This window comes from Ailuropoda melanoleuca, chromosome 4 (assembly GCF_002007445.2).
Source record: "Ailuropoda melanoleuca isolate Jingjing chromosome 4, ASM200744v2, whole genome shotgun sequence".
Classification (NCBI taxonomy): Eukaryota; Metazoa; Chordata; class Mammalia; order Carnivora; family Ursidae; genus Ailuropoda; species Ailuropoda melanoleuca.
The window spans coordinates 84,984,212-85,005,057 of NC_048221.1; the positions used below are offsets into that span (position 1 = coordinate 84,984,212).

Genomic DNA, 20,846 nt, shown 5'->3' on the forward strand with positions numbered 1-20,846 from the left:
TACACTGTCTCCATAAGATTTGACATTTCTCCAACCAAAAAGACAAAAAAAGGACAAGGCTGAACTGTTAAGGGATCTGTACAGATATGGCCTCCACTATAAAATACAGAAACAGCTGGCTTTAAATGGATAACTAAGAAGTGCTCTTCTCCCTGTTTCCTTCCTTGCTACTCAATCCTAGGACTGTGAACCATGAACTAGTCAATGGAAGTACTAACTGAGCTGGTAGACCCACCACTGGGCTTCCAACATAACGCTTGATCACCACACACTCCTGTGTGTGTTTTGTGTCTGCTTGTTTTCAGTAGACAAAGGAAACCATTTACTCTAACACCACACTCTGCTGGCCCCATTCTGTGAATTTTTCAGAAACCCATATACGTATATACAAAAGTAGTTCTTTTTTCCTTAGAAGTAAGTTGCCCTTAAGAAGAGACAAGTAGTGAATCTGAAGTGGCTCTTTCTCAAAATGGGACAGTAACTCAATTTTTGTATTTTTGATGACAACAGGAATATTTGAAAATAGTCTTAACCTCAACACAAAAAATCATTAGACGTCAGCTTGTCCCATCAGTCTATTTGGGCTGTGAACTATTAAAAAAGACCCTTTCACTGCTCTTACTCTGTACCTCCAAAAATCATCTTGCAGCATTATTCAGCATTATTTCTGAATTAGCTCTGAATTGGGCTACCTCCAAATGATGAATCTAATTCTTTTTTTTTTAAGTAGGTTCCACACCCAATGTGGGGCTTGGACTCATGACCCCAAGATCAAGAGTCACATGCTCTACCGACTGAACCATCCAGGTGCCCTGAATCTATTTTTAAAATGAGTTAATCCCGCCCCAGCATTCTAAATGACTTGTACACGTGATGGAACAGAGGTTTAGAAATTTGTTTTGCAATCTTAAAGGTATCTGTCTAGAGTTAAACTGTAATCCTAAAGGCCCCAGATAATGGGCCAAAAACCAACAGCTTTTGATACAGAATCACAGAACCTGAGACCTGGAGGCCCGCTGGGGGTGATCTAGTCCACCCTACGGGTTAGAGATGAACTTGTCTAAGCAGGTGAATGACTCGTATGCTTTCACCAAAACACATACTATAAACATTATTCTGCACTTCACTTTCTTTCTTATAATGTCACGGGTGTTTCTATAAGTCATAGATGAAAACCTACCTCTAACCTTTTTTCCAACAATTTTAGGTATATATACACACAATAACATAAATTAAATGGGATTACATGCTGTTTTAGTTTTTTTTTTAATAGCTTTATAATATTCTAGCTTGTTCTTTCCTTTCCTTTTTGAAGGAAATTCACTTTGTTTCTAGTTGTGTTGCTGATTTGCCACTTTGAATAAAGTAAACATCTTTGTGCACATATCCTTATGCACTGGAGTTTTATTTCTTCAGGATAGACTGCCAGTAGTAAAAGTGCTGGGTAGAAGATCAATATATTTTTAACTTTCACAGTCATCGTTACATTGTTTTCCAAAAAGGTTAAACATTTACATTTCTACTGACAAAGTATGCAACTAGCTTTCTCCTCCATGCCACCTATTGTCTATTTATCTATTTTTCTGTATTAGGGATTTGTATTTTTCATAAGTATAAATCCTATTTATGGTATCTCTTGCCATACAATTTGTTGTCTACATAGTCATATACATGTGCATACACAAACACACACTTGTGTGTGTGTGTGTTTAAGTCACAATGTATCACCCTCTGTATACTCTTTATAGCTTGTTTTCTCCCCCCCTTAGCATCTATCAGGAACATTTTCCTTTGTCAATAAATAGTCACCTCCTACATAATTTCTAACACTGGCTAGCAATAGCTCATCATACAGATAAACTGTAAGATTAAGCCATTCTCTTCTAGTAGGTCATCTAAATTATTACAAAATATTCCCCATTTAAACAATGTTGTGATAACTGTATACAAATCTCTGTGCCCATTTATGCTCATTCCTTGCATATGAGAGTAAATTATCTTTACAGGAAGAGGTGGAGACAGTGGGAAGAAATATGCAAATAAATAGGCAGACCCTCTACACTGATATGCTCATGTGAAGGAAAACCTAGCATGTGCCAAAATATTTGTGCTGTACATATACTATCCTTCTTAAAATTTACAACATGTCTTATTTATGCACTTAATCTTAGCATCAATCCTATTAGACAATTCTATTTTGTATTTCCTTTTTACAGATGGCCAAATATAATAATAGCATTGATGGGGGGGGGGCGCCTGGGTGGCACAGTCGTTAAGCGTCTGCCTTCTGCTCAGGGCGTGATCCTGGTGCTCTGGGATGGAGCTCCACATCAGGCTCTTCCGCTGGGAGCCTGCTTCTTCCTCTCCCACTCCCCCTGCTTGTGTTCCCTCTCTCGCTGGCTGTCTCTCTCTGTCAAATAAATAAAATCTTAAAAAAAAAATAATAGCATTGATGAGGTTTTCTATGTACCAGATAGTATTCTAAGTGCTTCATAAGACTAAACTCATTTCATTCTTCTAACTAATTTTATAGATGAAAAAACTGAAGTATAAAGAGAAGAAGCAACTTGTCCAAAGTCACACAACAATGAAAGGCAGATCAGGATTTGCATCCAAGCGATCTGTGCCTAGAGGCAGGTCCTTCATCACTAGCAATGCTGTCTCTCAAACAGGCTCGATGAATTGCCCAGTCATTCAGCCGGTAGATGGCAAAGCCAGGATTTGAAAGCAGGTCTCACATTCCCCAAAGCCCATGCTCTATGACTTGCTAGTATTAAACTAAAAGTGAAGGGACTCTTTTATAGGCAATTGAAAATAAAAAGAGAGCACTTAATTACCTTTATGTCATTTAGGAATTCAATATCTTTCTTCTGTATGACTTTATTTGTCCATATTAAGGCACTATAGGACTTGGTCTTTTCTTCTTCACCTTCTTTCATATGTCCTATTGCCTCTCTAAACAAAAACAATAAAAGGAAGTTTGTCTAAATACACAGAACATACACAAGCCTTGCCCCAAACTTCCCTTTCTTTAAAAATAACTTTATTGAAATAAAATTTACATACAATTCCCATTTTAACTGCATGATTCAGTGATTTCAAGCATGTTTACACAGTTGTGTAGCTATCACCACGATCTAATTTTAGACTACTTCATCACCCCAAAAAAGAAACTCCATACCTATTTTCAGTCACTTCCCATTCCCTGTTTCCCCCAGCCTTTGGCAACCACTAATTAACTTTCTGTCTCTATAGGTTTCCCTGCTCTGAATATTTCATACAAAATAGAATCATACAATATGTGGTGTGTGGTGTCTGGCTTCTTTCACTTGATTATGTTTCAGGTTCATCCTTGTTGGAGCATTATCAGTGCCTTTTTCCTTTTTATTACCGAATAATATTCCATTGTATGGAGATACCATGTATTATCCATGGACATTTGGGTTGTTTCTACTTTTTTGTTATTATGAATAATGCTACTTTGAACATTCATGTAGAAGTCTTTGTGTGGATGTACATTTTCATTTCTCTTGGGTATATATCTAGAAGTGGAATTACTGGGTCATAATAGTAACCCCACGTTTAACCTTTTGAGAAACTGCCAAACTGTCTTTCAAAGTGGCCACATTTACAATCCCACAGCAATATACGAGGGTTTCAATTTCTCCACATCTTTGCCAACATTTGTTTCTTCTGTCTTTTTTATTATAGCCATCCTAGTGAGGGCAAAGTGAGCTATCACTGAGGTTTTGGATTTGCCCTTCCCCAATGGCAAAAAATATTGAGCATTTTTTTCATGTATTCATTCATTAAATGTATATCCTCTTTGGAGAAATGTCCACTTAATCATCTCCCTCATTTTTAATTGGGTTGTTTTCTTATTGAGGTGTAAGGCTTCTTTATATATTCTGGATACAATTCCCTTAACAGATAAATGATCTACAACCAAAACTTTCCTTTTGAGATCATCTCCAGCAAGTCTACCCTTACCTTGTGACAAGCTGCAAGTCACGGACTTGGATTTTGTTAGACGAATTATTAATTTTCTGTAGTAGCAGAAAAAGAAAAACAATTAGCAATTCTAGTTCAGTTACAGAGTTGCGGAAACATGACAATTTCCATGTCATGAAGTGGTTTACCTGCTGAAGTTCCTTAATTTCTTGTGAAGTGAAATGTACTCTATGAGGATTCACCAGCTCAATTGCAAAGGGCCTTCCTGGCAGCACACACCCCGTCATGAAACAGAAACGTGTTGATGGAGTTAACATTTGGGCTAATGCAAGAGGGTTAGGAGGTGTGAAAAAACGAGTTGAGCTCTAGAGGACTGAAAGTTTAGTGACATGACTACATCTGGGGGAGAGAAGGATGTGTGAAAGAATCAAGGGGCTTTTTGGGGGCTGCTAAACCCCAGTACAGGCAATATGTGAAAATGACTACTTTCCCAAGGGTCCATGAACAAGCCCGGGTTAATTACAAAATAAAATCCAAACAACCGCTAATTGACTTGATTACACTAACGTTATCACACACGGCAATGCCCAGGCATACCAAGCTGAAATCCATCCTCCTAAGCCTAATCCACTAGTGAAATGGAAAAGCTATGATTCCATAAGCGGAAGGGACTATTAATCTTAAACTTGGGATTAATTCTCATCATCTTTTTTGTAATGCAACAATGTAAAATGAGAGAAATGAAGGCTAAGAGAGCAGAATCACTTTTTAAATGAAGATGTGCATTTTGAAAACTGTACTGGTACTGCTGAAATGTTACCAAATGGAAAAATTAATAAGCCAACTTTTGGAAAAACTCAGGCACCGCCTTGTTCATGCACATGAAAGTCCCTTAGAACATACAGGTATGCAAGAAGGATGGCCTCTTAAGAAATGAATCCTGTTAAGACATAATCATATAATTTATAAAGGTAGCTCCACAATCCACAAAGCTTCCTCCCTGGGAGAGGCTCTGGGCTCTGCCCACTTTGGTTTTAACTAAGCGAATACAGCGAACCTGCTGTCTGAGAAGGGTGATAGTCTGAAAGTTAGTTCTAGTCAAGTGATGCTGTTGCAATCTTACCATTTCCTAATGTTCTCACATCTACATCTTCTCTTCCAGAGGAGGAAAAATTAAAACCTTTGCAAAGCAGATAAAGAAAAATAATCAGTAACATAATAATCTCAAGACTTTCATTCCCACCCTTTGGTAGAAACCTCATTTGTCCTGAACAATCTACAGGAGAGTTTCAAGGGATAGTCATCCCACCTCTAATCCCAATCTCTAATAAAAATAGCAATGATAATAAGAAACAATATTTATTGAGCACTTATTGTATGCTGGGCACTGAGCTAAAATTCTGCATACATTATTTCATTTAATCCTTATTATAACATTATGATGTAGGTATTAAATAAAAGAAAACCATGCTTCTAAAAGGATAAGTACTTTTCCCAAGATCACATGATTAAATGGCAGAGCTGTTCCTGACGTCAAAGCCAGACCTTAACTATCATCTTATGCCACCATCCCATGGGAAAGAGCACTGGTTGGAGGAAGGCTCCACTACAAGCCCGGCCACAAGCTTATGGTGAAAAATCTATCATCTCTCCTTTTTTTCCTTAAAACAAAACAAAGCAAAAACATTAATTTGAGAATTAAACTCTATGAAAAGAAGAGGAGGGGAAAAAGGGGTTTAAAAGCAAATTCTTGTATTAAACAAACCTAAGCTAGGACCACAACAAAACTAGTGTTCATTCTAAGATAGGTGGATCATCCTAGGCTAAAAAGCTGCAAATATCAGAATGGGAAATAGTGCAAAAAGGGGGGGAGGGGTTACACGACAACTTTCTTAGATACAAAACTGACGATTTCACCATCATCACCATAGCAAACATTACCATAAGCAGGCATTATTATAAATGTTTCATAAATGTTAACACTACAAGGTAGGTACTATCATTATCCTCATTTTACTTACAAGGAAAATGAGACAGGCAGGATAGGTAACTTGCCTAAGATCACGTCACTGGTAGGTAGCAAGGCCAGGATTTGAAGCAGACAGTCTGACTCCAGAGTCTCTTAACCACAACAAAGACAGGCAGAAGAGTTCAGATTCATGCATACAGGGAAAGCAAGACCAGTCTTCTCAGAGCAGGGATTAGAAAAGGCTGGGATGTTTGGAGAACTCTGGTCAGTCATTAGAGTCTGGCAAAGTGTAAGACCTCTGAACACATATATTGGAGGCTAGAACTCAGACTTAAACCCTGATTTATTCATTCAGGAACAAATATCTACAGTGGGTATGTGCAAGGCACTATGCTAGATCCTGGGGAGGTAAACAAGATAGATACCGTCCTTATCCTCACAGGGCTTACTGTTTGTGGAGGTATAAGGACTGTAATATAGTGGGTAGGGCTAGGACAGGACGCATAGAAGAACATTCCGTACTGAGAGCACAGTTGAAGAATGAGCTGTGAGTTTTGTATTTATTCCTCAATGGTCCAGCCACTTTGGAGAGCACAAGACAAGGAAGAACAAGACAGCTGGGAAGAACAAATAGGAAAGGCGGAAGGAGGGTGAACACCATTTTGACAGCTACTTTTTTCCAAGGGAAGAGTCTATATGAAAAGGTCCCATGTAGATTTTAGAAAAAGTAAGGTTAACAGGCTTGAAAAATCCTATGAAAATGACACTGAAGATTAGCCCTCTTTCCTAGGATGTTTAGCTATGAAGAAGGTAGGATTTCGTTCTTCTTTCACCTCTAAGAAGTCCCTTTTGCAAGCCGAGGTCAACACTTCGGGGAAACAGGCTCTGAGTTGTTGTTTGTCATGTACTGCCAGGGTCAGGTAGACTCCTCTCTGTCCACAGGGCCCAAAGCTATGGGTCTCACCGAGAGGAGCAACCTAGGGCTGGTTAGGGAAGGGCCAGATATCCAAAGTAGGCCTAGGATTTAACTTCTACGTTAACACCTAAGAACTGGCCAGGCAAGCAGCCATGAAAGCTACAGGGTCAGGCTCTTCTCAAGGCAGAGAATCTAAGCAAAGCAAGGAGTAGGATTCTGTGAACCATTAAGTCCCAAAGAACCCTCCATTCCGTGTTTACACTCCATTGTTACACAGTAACATCAATAGCGTCTAGTCAGAGTCAAGAGACTCAAGAGTAGCACTAAGTAGGGGTGGATAGCTGAATGGAAAGTTCAGAATGGCATCCGGGAAGCTGAAAGATACTGACTCCCTGGGGCTGCGATCTATCATACCTGCCCACCACTGTCTCCAAACCAGCCATAATGCTAGGGAACCAGGGGAACCAGGGGAACCATAGCGACTTAGCCGTGACTGGTAGGGGTGAGGGGAATGAACAGGACACAGAGAGATATATCAGTCTACCAGTGACAACTAAATCAGACCAGAAACCTCCAGTCCATAAATTAGCTCATAAAACCTCCACAAATTCTAGCCCATTAATAAGAAAGAATTGCAGAAAACAAGGCTCTTGAGAAGACCAGGGAAACATTAAATCTAGACAAAGGAAGAAGGGACATTTATTATATCTTTTAGAAAGATATCTCAAATTTGGACACTTCATTGAGAAATACTTTTGTGGGGTAAACTTTAACCCTTTATTCCTGTGCAATTATGAATATTAGCTGACAACAAAAGGAAAAGGAGTTACCACCTTAAGTATTAGGAAATACATGTTTAAAATTTGGTTTTCTCTTTTTTTTCTTTTTTTTTCTTTTTTTTTATTTTAAGGATTTTATTTTTAAGTAATCTCTATACCCAATGTGGGGCTCAAACGCACAACCCTGAGACTAAGAGTCCCATACTCCACCGACTGAGCCAGCCAGGTGCCCCGGTTGAGTTTTCTAAATTCGCATCACACCTTGTCTTATCCCCTTAATCCTGTGCTTCTTTGAGCCTTTTGCTCAAAGGAACAGATATTGCAAAAACAAAAACCAAGTGCAAGAATGATCAGGAACTATCAGCAGTTCAGCTAGTCTGCAGTGGCCCTCACACCCTGGACAGACAGATGATGGGACTGACAGATGATGGGACTGGCAGAGGCCAGATGATAAAGGCCTCAGAAGATCAAGTTCAGTAGTTTGGACTTTTATCCTGTACGTAGTCATTGACAAGTTTTCAGCAGGGAAATAACATGACAGATATTTATTCAATAAGTGAAATAATAAATGGGCTAGGGGAAAATTTCTAAGACACATTGACTTTGAGAGTGTGTCAAAGTTTATTACTCATTAACTAGGGGATTAGCAAGTGGATAATATGATGTGCCCATTTAAAGTGACAGAAACAAGTTTGTATCTCCCATTTAGGGAAAGGGATCTTTATTTTTTATATTCATTCATTCATTCATCCATTTATTTATTTTTTAAAGATTTTATTTATCTATTTGAGAGAGACAGCAAGCATGAGGGAGAGGGAGAGAGAATCTGAAAGAGACTCCGCACTGAGCACAGAGCCTTACGAAACCAACAGTACGACGCTCAACCTACTGAGCCACCCAGGCGCCCCGTGCGGAAGGAATCTTTATGTAAGGAGCTAGACTACTTCATATAATACTACTATTTTCAGAGAGTTGTAAACCATAGAGATACAACAGTCAGAACCATCTTCCCAGAGCTGTCAGACGTGAACCACAGAAAGAACAAGTAATATATTCGAAATGCACAGGTTTAGCAAATTGGTGCTACCAGTTGGGCATTTCAAACAACAGATTTTATCCCCTAACAAGGAGCCAGTTAGCACAGAGGCCCAGAGGTCTGCTTTTTCTCAAGCAGCTCTCAATAAATTTCCTCAGGATAAAATTACAGATGCTAAACACACAGTTTGCTTCATTTTCAGTTGGGTATAATTTTCCCCCCTCAAATGGAAAATGAAACCAAGCTAACTTCATGCAAGATTGCAAGGGGGAAACATACATCTGTTTCAGAGCCTGCCAACAGCCCTTTCGGTAATGGGGGCTTCCTTGGGACCCACATAATCAAAACTGAAAGTTTCTTGAATCATCTTATAGAACAAGAGTAAGGTGGCCCCAAAAAGAGTTTGGAAGAGACTTTTTGTGCTAAAGCTTGATTTTCACTTCTTCATAACTTGGGTAATTCTTATGAGATAACCAGTATGTAAATATTAAGTAGGTAAAAGCTCCTTTCTTTTTTTTTTTAAGATTTTATTTATTTATTTATTTGAGAGAGAGAGAGAAAGGAAATGTGGGGGGGGGCTACAGGCAGAGGGAGAAGGAGGCTCCCCACTGAGCAAGGAGCCTGATGAGGGACTCGATCCCAGGACCCTGGCTTCATGACCTGAGCTGAAGGCAGATGCTTAACCGACTGAGCCATCCAGGTACCCCTCAGTAAACAATTCTTTTTTTTTTTTTTTTAAGATTTTATTTATTTATTTGACAGAGATAGAGACAGCCAGTGAGAGAGGGAACACAAGCAGGGGGAGTGGGAGAGGAAGAAGCAGGCTCATAGCGGAGGAGCCTGATGTGGGGCTTGATCCCATAATGCCGGGATCACGCCCTGAGCCGAAGGCAGACACTTAACCGCTGTGCCACCCAGGCGCCCCTCAGTAAACAATTCTTAAATGCCCTTAAAAAGAGAGTCCACCAACCCAAAAGGCAACAAATTATAAGAAGGATGTAGTTTAAAGTGCCCTTTCCCCTTGACAAGCCAGAGACCTGGAAGGTACAGCCATATCTCTTTTCAATCATCTGCCTCCCATTCCTAAAGCAGGTCTGCCTTAAGGTTTTTCAGAGAGAAGGGTAGATATCTAGTTGGTTCCTCAAAAAAGGTGTTTTAATTGTGCGAGGAGACCCACTTCAAAGTAAAGCATTATTTACTGCCTACAGTTTTTCCTGACGTACAACATGACTTTCTGAGATTGAAATCTTAGCCCATTTCCGCTAGTCTAATCCTAGATGAAATCACAAGGCTCTATGCTGCCTGTGACCTGACAGACCTATTGAGACAAAGAAAACATAAACCTGACAGGATTTGTCTCATCTCACAAACCTGGGCTCATTAATACCTGGAAAATTAAAACACAACATACTAACATTAAGTCTTTGTAAAATGGCAGCTATTGATCTATCTTCTGTAGTCTTGAACTTTATCCCAGGACATCAGCAGTTAAGATGGGAACTAGGCATTTGCCAATGATTATTCTTGAACAAGCACTGCATGTGGAAGTTGTGTTTTCATTTCCTCATATTCCCCAAAAAGAGGCCAAGTCTAAGGTGCCCCAAGGTCAGAGTTTAAGTACATTCACTTAAAATAGTTTCAATGGTTTTTAATTTGCCCAGGAAAGAACAGTCATCTTGAGAAAGGAAAGAAATACTTGGCTCAAATCTAGCCCAAGTTAGAGGTGCTCAGGACATGGTGACCCCTGTTCATGGGAAGCTGCCAGGCAAGGAGCCCAGATTTGGTGGTGATTTACAAAATTTAGAAATCCTTCCTGCCACCTCCAAGAAATCTATTCATGAATGACAATATATTTAAAATATGAATATTATAACACTTACTCTCTGCTTTGAATACTGCTAAAAGATGATCTGAAATTAATTCTTCCACTGAAGATTCCAGCTTCCTTTCTCCATCAATTATCCAAGGAGTCTGTGGTAGATTCCTGGAATATTTATTGTATCTCCCTGCCAAAGAAACATAAGGTAGCCTGGATGGAACAGTATAATTAACACAAGAGGATAAAACAACTATTTATTGAGTGCCAATATCCTAGGTGCCATGACATAAAACAATGTTTAGCCTTCAACTAACTTACAATCTAATTTGGGGAGCCAGCACAAAGACATATACATAATTAAATTAAAAGATTTAAGGTAACAGTAGAAGAGATGGCTAAAGCCATGATATGAATCCTCAAATGAGCTCTAAAGGAATGCTCAGTATATCTATTAATCTGATTGACTGACTGAACAAGTTATATTATGGAACACACAAAGGATCATTAGGGGAAAAAAAGCAACTACTGCTTTTACACCTGATTAATAATACTTTTAATGCAATACTCATTGGTGATAATATATTCCAAAGAGTTCAAATATAGGAAATTTTGAAGTTTTTGTAATTAAAAAAAAAAACACAACCCTAACAGAATATGACTCACTGCTTTATGAATAAAGCTGCACTAATGGCAGGTAGCTTTTGTGACCATGGGGCAGGGTATTATAGTTGAGACTAGAGAGCAATTTCATTTCAGCTATTACTGTGAAATTGATGTAGCTTTCAAAACAAAAACTATCTGCTAGATTACCTCTTGGGAAGGTCAATGCAACAATTTTTTTTTTTTTTTTAGGCAGAAGCTCAGTCTTCAGTCATTTTGCAGATAACAAAATTATTTTTCAAGTTCGCTTTCATGCTCTCTGTGGCTAAGTTTCTCCTGATCAGTTTCAGGTCTCTGCATCTACCCGTATTCTTATGGGTACTGGCCATCTCTGATGGAAACTATTAAAACCTGAAAAGTGTCATTTCCCTTTGGCATGGCATTTTAAATAACAGAACTAAGTGGATCTTAAAAATGCCTATTGAACCTAAAATAAGCTAGGATATCAGTCCTAATTCTCAAAAGAGGTAACTAATCAGAACCTAACAATAAAATAAGAAGAAACAAAGGAGTCATTTGAATTTTTCAGAAAGGAGAGTAAGTTGATAGTGTAAGTATATTCTAGACTAAATATTTTACCAGCCACAAAAACAGCACCATGAGCACACTCAATTTCAAGAACAGTGCATACAGCCTTTGGTGAGTTTGGAGGACAAGGAAACTGCCTGCAAAACAAAATAAATTTTACAGCTACTATTTTCCAGACATGATATTGAACCACATAACTAGGATGAATCAGCATTGTCTGAGACACACAGAGCCTGAGTCTCTCATGGACTAAGCCACTCCCTAACTTTAATTTTCAGAATCATAAAGGTCTCAAGTACATGGTAACACATGAGAGTGGCACTAAGTAAATCAGGGCTCTGCTACTACCTTTCACTGAGGAGGCCTCATGTTCCCAAATGATAATTTCTAACAGCTTTGAGATTTGAGAGAAAAACCCATATTTACGAAGTGGAAGCCTCTCCGGTTCTTTAGCCATTTTGCTATCCATGAACACTTGGTGCCAACTTACAAGACCCTTAATCATTTGGGTAAAGTTGGTGTGCGGTGACAGACTATTTACAGGAGTAAGTCCCACCTGTGGGGAGGGTTTCTGCCATTTTTTTCTCTTTCTCTTTCTCATCCCAACTATGACCTCAAGGCCAGAAAAAGTGGAATGTGGCAGAGTTTGCCCTTTTAGCTAAGAAACTTCAATCTAACTGAAGACAGACAGGAAAGAGCAATATTTGGCTTTATTTTCTGTCTACCATCTGGGAACTTCCAAAGCCATGGACTGGAGTCTACCTGTAAAAGACTAGATATGGACTTACTCCAAAAGCTTGGCTTGAAAATGTCACAGTTTCCCAAGATGTCTTAACAAAAAAATCACTTAGAAACTCAGGAACTACTGCTTGTAGAGAGTAGCTAACTTTACTTTCTAAAATTTAATAGAAGTATCTCCATTTTCTGAGGCTTGCTTTTAGTCACTAAAATAAATAAAACCTTCTTCATAGCTTCATTGTTTGAAACTTATTCAAGGATATTCTGGAAGGATAACTATGATAGTATTTTATTAAATAAAATTAACACAATGAGAATTAAAATACAAGGTTTATTGTATTTCAGCATATTTTAACAAGTGAAGAACTCATGAGCCCTTTCCTCCCTCTTCTGGAGATGGATAATACTTGAAATGCAGAATGAGGGATGTAATGGGACCAGCTCTGGGCTGGAGAGTCAGGAACCCTGGCTCTAAGTCCACTCTATTACCCAGTTGAAATCTTAGGCAAGTCAACTCCTTCAATATCTTCTTCTAAAAATAAAAAAGCTGGATTTGGTTCATAAATTTAAGCATCAGTCGACAAACATTTACTGAACACTACTACACGCCAGGTTATAACAATGACTAAGACACAATCATCATCCCTGAAATACATCCAGTTTTGTTTTAGAGATAATCCAGATTATCTCTAACGTTCCTTTAATTTGAAAATTCCATGATGCTCCCATGTTTTTCTACTTCTACTTACTTGCGGAAATCCTCTTCTTTTATCTTAGTCAACGCTTTCATAACTGCCATTCTAGTGAACACTGACTATACAAGGTAAAAATGAAAAGAAAAGTGTTATATCACCTAGACAAGAAAACATCGGAGGTGAAACACAGAACATGGTTGGAGAAATTACATCATTTTAAACCATACTTACAGGACAGACACTCAAGAGCTTCAAGAAAATAAAACATAAGCATTCATACTGTCATTTCGTCCCCACAACCCTCCTTTTCCATTTAGTCTATGTCCATAATACCGGGTAGATCTAGCAGAACAATTTAGCAGCAGGTTGCCAGGCTAAGAGGTAAATAGAGCCAAATAGCCTACCCTGGCATCTAGCAACTCAACATCACTCATCAGCCACAGATAAATTAAACAAGTTCACCATGCCAAATAGAAGGGCATCTACAACAAATGTCCCACATTGGGTTTTTTAAATAAGAAAAGCCAAACCACATGGGAGATACACTAGGACAAATTAGTGCACATATACATGGCTTACTATGATAAATCACAACTGTCTCTTCTGTTTGGAGAAATTATGCTTGACTCTAAAGGGGTACAATGTAGGCATCTCAATGGTTTGTCATCAAATCAATGCTTTTCTAAACCATATTTTGGAGAACCCCACGGTATAGGGTTAAAACTGAAAAATAAGTGCCTATTTGTTAAGATATGAACTCTTAAGCCTGAAAGAATCTCAAAAGGTAATATAATTTGCTCCCAGCAAAAAGGCAGGAAAGCTACATACACCTATGCTACTGGCCAAATGATGTGGTGTCAATGATGCTTTGACAAAAATTTCCTTATTCCATTATTTGGTGCTGGTACTTGTGTATTTCCTCAAAGATAACAAAACCTGAAACAAGATCTTCAATATAAATATGGCTACAGGTTATTTGGACAGAGCTTTCCAACTGGTATGGCAAAGCAACAAGCTGCAATTGTACCCAAAATGTTGAAACCTCTAATTCACAGGTGCAGAGGGGCAGGATCTGGACAAAGAGAAGTCCCAGGCCCATTGCTTCCAACTTAGAGCAACTTCATTTGTTAACCTCAGGGTGTTGAACAAACATGATAATGTTCTAGGTGTACCATGATGTGAGAAAGGTGGGAAGCAATGCTTTAGGCTTTGTCTGCATTTGTAAATTATTTCTGCACAGGGCGTTCAACAAATGTTACAAACTCTCCCCACCACCCCACCCCACCTCCAGTTCCAAAAGGCTCAGCAATTAATCAAAGGAAGAGTAAAGACCAATAGGTGTATCTTTGGTAATAATCTTATATTCTTTTTAACAACCATAACAGCAAAATGGATGTCAGTAAAACTAAGAATGCCTGAGACTCTGCATAAAACCAGCTACCTATCTGTGGCATAAAATCTTCCCAATATCGTTGCCATGCCATTCCTCCTGGCATAGTAGAAACTAATGAGACATGCTAACTAGTTTGCTCATTAACATGAAGACCAGTTCATATCAAATAAAGGGAAGTTTGAATAAAATGCCCTTTTGCAAATGTAGCCTGAAATAGGCCATATTAATCCAGACTGTCCTAAGTAAAATAATTTATTTTGGATTATATTTCTTAAATACCAATTCCTAGAAAATGAATATTAGACAAAAGTTTGGAATGCTATTAACACGGATTTTCCCCAATGAAGTAATTTTGGGATTAAAACCTAAAAGTTGAATTTCTCCCAAATGGGTAACAGAAACTTCATTGAAACACTGGTTCTAAATTTAATACCAGGGAAACAACCCAGACAGTGACACAAATATGAGAATGTTTGTGTTATGACTTCCTAGCTAGAGGCAAAGGTATTCAGAGTTGAAAAAATAAAAATGTAGCAAGTGGAAATATTTAAAGAATGATTCTTAGTACAATACATTGCCAGCATTTCTAATGCATATCATTTTGTTGTTAATCTGAATATTCAGCTCAGACAAAACAATAAAGAATAAAAAGGAGGAATCCTTACCTGTTTGTTTTTGGCTGGCTTGAAGCAATCTGGGCATATCGCACGTCTAGGTAAAATTCAAGTTAATAAAAAAAAAAGTTAATGAGTTTATTTTGGGGTGAATATAATTCAAATATATTTTATATATTTTAATATATATGGCTGCTAAACTCAAGATTTCAAGAGCAGACAAAATGAATCCCCAGCTGTACTGGTATGCCTATACCCTTATAGTAGACAGCACCTTTTAAACCTACTAACAGACATGACAAGTTCAGATATGCTCATTACAAAGAGGAGGAACGCTGTTTCATGAAAACCAAAAAGCATTAACAATGTTACACAACTGACGTTGTTTACGTGGCAACTTACAGGAAGTGGCAATCCTCAACTGTTTCTGGGTGAGCAAAGACCACACTCACTTCAAACAAGCTCTAAAAATTATAAAGACAGTTTAAAAATGAGCAAAAGGAAACCAACAGCTAACCACTTATGAATGGAAATAGAAATTAATTCTCAAAGATTGGCTCACAAACAGTGACAAGGAAAACTGGAAATACTACTGTTCTCAAATCAGCTTGTTCACGGGGCAGCTGGAAAGGAAATCGTTTTGTTTTTTGTTTTTTTACTTCTAAAGCTCATTCACTAGTGATTCTACCAAAAAAATTTTTTTAAACAAATTTTAAAATAAATTTGTATGATTTTTGTGCATATAAATTCGATGTGAAGATGAAAGAGAATTCAGGGAATTGGAAAGACATAACAGAAAGAAGAATTGTTCCTGTCAATACTATGATTAGAATTATTAGTAAGGCAAAAGCATTTTATTCAGATGTTTAAAATCTCTGTGGGAGGCTTTATTTTTTATTATTTATTTTGTGGTACTTTACTCAAACTTCTTAGTGGATTTGAGTTTTAAAAGACAGATGTTAATTTTTATTACAAAAATGATACATACAAATTATAATCATACTCAGAATGGATTTTTAATCCCACACCACTGAGGTAGAACACAGTAACAGGTGTGTTTCCTTCTAGCCATTTTTATGAATATAAACATAAATGTATATACTTCTTGGGATATTAAACATACATTCTTAAAATCACTTTATTTAATTAATATTATGTTGTGGACATCTTTTCATCTGTTCAATTCTAGGGACAGTTGGATATTTAAGTTGTAAACTTTTCTGTTATTAAAAAATGCTACAATGAACATCCTTGAATACAAAAAAGCACAATTTCATACTCTATATACATTAATCTTCACAAAGAACAAAATTCCAAATTGAGAAAAATGATAAATGCCATATCATGTAACAATTTTATCTTTTTTATTGGGTATTTCTGTATTTACTGATTGCATTGGACTGTCAACAAGCATATTAACTTCTCTAGAACCATGATACTGAATAGCTAATTTTTTTTTGCTCTCTAATTTACAAAGTAAAATTAAAATTACATGACATTGCTTTTACTCAAGAAAACTTCACTCATTCTGAATCAATTAGAACATTGTTGCATCTTTTGTTTTCTATTTTCTGTTCTCACTGGTTCAACATGTAAAATTACTTATGCTTCAAAACTGAAGTTTGAGGTAAAAATATTTTGCATCAATAACTTCTCTAATTTCCAAAGTACTTTCATTACCTCATTTCCCCTCCATATATGTGTGAAGTGGTTTTATTATCTATTCTGTCAGTATTCAGTTTAAAGAAGAGAGTTTATTCTTACTAACAGAAGGAAACAGAGCTATATAATTCTGAATGGTGAAAGGTTTTTTTTTAAGTATTTAGCTTTGAAAGATGGTTTTGTGATTTTACTTGAATAGGGGTGTGTCTGATATTCAGGGAATTTCCTTCAAGCAAAATCATGAAGCAATGAGGCCATACTATTAAAATCTAATTTAAGATGAGCTGGGAATATATCCTGTTTCCACATCTGGAAAACTGTTGAGCTCTTCCCTAAAATTCAGTCCATTCTGGAGACTGAGGCAAGGTCCATTCTGGAACAGGGTAGATGGCTAAGTGTTGTGGTTTCAAAGGCAGTCTTTACCTAAAATTAGAGGGACCTGAGATACAACAAAGTGGGATAGGTTGAACCCATGCTCACTATAGTTGATTGATTATATCTGAAAACAAGATTAGCCACAGATAACCAAATTTAAATAGCCTAGAGCTGACTCTACACTTATTCATAGTTACTTATGTATTTATTGTTTTATGTCAGTATATGTGTCTCTCCAATTAAACTATAAACATATTAAAGGCTTAATTCATTTCTGATCTTTAAAAGTCAATTAGGGTACACTACATTTGTTATACTCATAAATGTCTTAGATAACAAAGAAGTCTTAAAAAAATAAAATCTTTCTCAATTTAAGACTGTTAGAAATTAATATTTTAAAAGCTTAAAAATTCTCCATTGGGTTATTTAAAGAGATTATTTTGGCTAATCAAAACTCTGCCATATAATGAAGTAAAACTAGTAAAACCAGAGAATGACATTAACAATGCTGATGACCCAATACCTTTCCATCAATGGGAACACCCAGTTCCTCTGAAAACAGGGGGTGAGTTATCCATTTGTAGGCTTCTTTTAGCTGAACTATATCATTTCTTCCCAGCGACAGACTCTGTTTTCTGAATAACATAAAAATTAATGCACTGACGTGAAAAACTTTACTTTTTTTGCTAAAGGCAAGAATTTATGTAATTATTTAAAAATATTTATTGAGTGCCCAGGCACTATTTTACACATTAGATAGAAAACAGAGAATAAGCAGACAAAAATTCCTCAGCTCATGGACCTTATAATCTAGTAGAATCAAAAAACAGCTTTTTAAAATGGCATATAAGACAGTTTTTAAGCTTCAAAGTCAAAAGTATATTAATGAGTTTTTGAGCTAACATTGCCAGATTCCAGGATTTATATATCAGAAGACAGAAAAGTGGAATCGAAGGGATTGTTTATTGCTCAGGAACAACAAAACTGTGTATTACAATAATCTCATCCAGACTAAAAATGTTTACATCTACTCTCCTCCTGATAAGGGGGCTTACTTTTGGGAAATCAATATAAAAGCTGTACTTTAGTACTAAAGAAGAAACATTAAATCCTAAAGCATCAATCTGCTAAAATGCTTGTCACTTTAATATCAGAAAAATGTATAAATAGAAATCTGACATTCCTCCCAAATCTACTCATGAGCCAATAAATAGATTTGGGGAAGTCCCAGTTATGATCTCTAGCTTTTAGTTTGTACCTAAAATGTTATAGAAAGGACTGAAGGGGGTGCCTAGCTGGCTCAGTTGGTAGAGCATGGGACTCTTGATCTCAGGGTCATGAGTTCAAGCCCCATGTTGGGCATGAAGCCTACTAAAAAATAAAATAAAATAAAATAAAATAAAATAAAATAAAATAAAATAAAATAAAATAAAATAAAACAAAATAAAACAAAACAAAAAAAGAAAGAAAGGAACTAAAGTAAAAAGAAAGAAAAACATGCATGGTATGATATTATTAAAATTGCTTTGCTAAGCTGAGAATACTATATCACTAATGAATTAACAAGCCCACATCATTCAAATAATTAAAACTACAAATCAGTCTTATGGCTATATATAGGGCTGCTTTTAACAAAAGAGATGTTAGGACCAACTTGTGAATCATTTCTTCTATATCCGGTTTTCATGATAGAAATGACTACTTATATTAAAAAAGTCATTGTAATTTAATTCTTGATGACAAGAAGACACGACTAACTCTGGGTAGAAAGCAAAAAATAATTTAGCTAATGGCTAAATTTAATTGATCTAAAAAACATATAAAGATGACTTTCCTCTAAGAATACAAATTAAGAAATAGTTGACGTACACATTCATATGCTTTGGGATTGTGGTTTAACAATGAAATACTAAATCTGACAAATAATCAAATTACTTCCTACATTCAAGAACTTATTGAAACACTGTTTGAACTTCTTAAACTGTTCCTAATTCTCTGAATATCAGAAACATTTTAAGTATTTTAAAAGACTATCTTGATATTGTACCAACAGTTTAATATTTGCATAAAATAGCATCACAGTTGAAAAGTAATTAATGTATGAGAACACATTTTAAAGGATAAAACATTGAAATGGAAAACACAAGAAAACTATTTAAACATTGTTTAGACTCTAGAGAGTACAAAGAGTCGCAGCAAAAAGCAATCCTAAATATGGTTAAGACATTACTGGTATTTTAAATCCTTCATAGTCTTTGAAATACATTTACACATCTTAGTCCAGTTTAAAAAAAAAAAAACAACTACAGGGTTCCCCGCCCCCCCCAGATTAAAGAGCAGTACAAAGGGTAATAGACATCTTGAAAACCTTAACCTTCTATACTAGGAAAAATTTAGCACTTAAAATGCCAGATTTTCAACCCTGCAAATTCAATGTGCCTTAATAACTTTTCTAATATAATTTAGGGTGAATGTTTTCACAGAGGTTCTTAGCATATGCCTGATGGTCCTTTAGAGGAATCAGTTGTCATTGAGGTAAATTCAGTGTAAATTCAGTAAATTGAGTACTTAGTCATCTCCCTCTCTCCTGTGTCAGATAACTACTGATGAGGGAGCCAACTGCAATCACTTTTGCTATAGATACAACATGACAACCATTCCAGAGGAAAGATGAGCCAAAATATCCAAGCATGATTAATTTTTCTAAATTCCTTGAGTCAATTCTTTAATGGTGATTCCTCCACAATATTTTGAATACAGAATGAACTACAGACACTGAAGGAAAAGATTAGTATTCTGTATTTCTTCTGCACCAGTATCTCTATATTGAACAGGATCTTTTGGAAGAGCTAAGCTTAGTTTAAAATTCTTTGATAAAGAATAACAACAGCAACTCACAACCAATGAGGATGGAAACTGGAAACATTTAGAAAATAGCATGACTATGCTAAAAAATTTATCAAAACTTAGATCAAATTCTATTATGCCAGAATCACAAGCATTTGAGACTAATTTAACATGGCCTAACTAAACCCCAAAGCTTTGATAGACATACTGCTATTACCCTTTCAGAAAAGCAGATGTGAAATAGAAAATAAAAAAAACAAAAAAGCCAAATCAATTACTTTATTTTTTTATGAATCACTTAACCAAGTATAAGATTCTAATACAGAAATCTATACTTCTCTTTGTGTTTTTCTCTCCAGAGTACACAGGAACCTTCAGTAGTCACATGGCCCTTTTTCTATTGGTATAGAATTTTTAGTTTCAAAATCCAAAAAGGTCTGAAAAATTAAAGACTTTTTTTTTCTTAACTCAGTTGGCAATCAAACATTGACTTGAACATGTGAGGCTGTTTAGAGACTTCATGTCTCAAACTCAGTGTGAATATTCATGTTTCACTGCAGAAACATTAATGGGTTTGATTATAAAGTACCACCTCAGACCATGGAGGGCAGGGGTATGTTATATATGGTATTTATCACTATACTACACTTCTAAAAATCTAAAAAAATCTAAATTCCAAAACACATTCGGTCCCCAAGGGTATCAGATAAAGGCCTGTGGACCTATGTTTTAAATGTTTTGTCTATGTATAAACTCACTGTTGTTTTGCTTTAAGTAGGATTTTACTTTGTATCTTTTATAGTATAGTTTTATAATTTAGTTTCTAAGACTAGCATAAAATTTACTCTTTTATAATAGCTTGCC

General features: G+C 36.4%; 1 protein-coding gene and 1 non-coding gene across 5 annotated transcripts in view; one reads left to right on the forward strand and one right to left on the reverse strand.

Moving 5' to 3' along the window:
- PUS10 (pseudouridine synthase 10) overlaps positions 1-20,846 on the reverse strand; it is a 72,248-nt gene that overhangs the window by 8,548 nt on the left and 42,854 nt on the right. For all 4 annotated transcript variants that reach the window (XM_034659182.1, XM_019807903.2, XM_019807902.2 and 1 more), the window contains exons 6-15: positions 17,659-17,770; positions 15,501-15,562; positions 15,150-15,195; positions 13,146-13,210; positions 11,710-11,795; positions 10,532-10,657; positions 5,075-5,131; positions 4,140-4,216; positions 3,991-4,046; positions 2,838-2,955 (exon numbers count right to left, since the gene is read on the reverse strand). In XM_034659182.1, coding sequence (XP_034515073.1) covers positions 2,838-2,955; positions 3,991-4,046; positions 4,140-4,216; positions 5,075-5,131; positions 10,532-10,657; positions 11,710-11,795; positions 13,146-13,210; positions 15,150-15,195; positions 15,501-15,562; positions 17,659-17,770 — 805 coding nt within the window. The remainder of the gene's footprint in view (positions 1-2,837; positions 2,956-3,990; positions 4,047-4,139; positions 4,217-5,074; positions 5,132-10,531; positions 10,658-11,709; positions 11,796-13,145; positions 13,211-15,149; positions 15,196-15,500; positions 15,563-17,658; positions 17,771-20,846) is intronic.
- On the forward strand, positions 18,425-18,497 carry TRNAK-CUU. The gene has a single exon. It is a non-coding gene; the product is annotated as a tRNA-Lys (tRNA).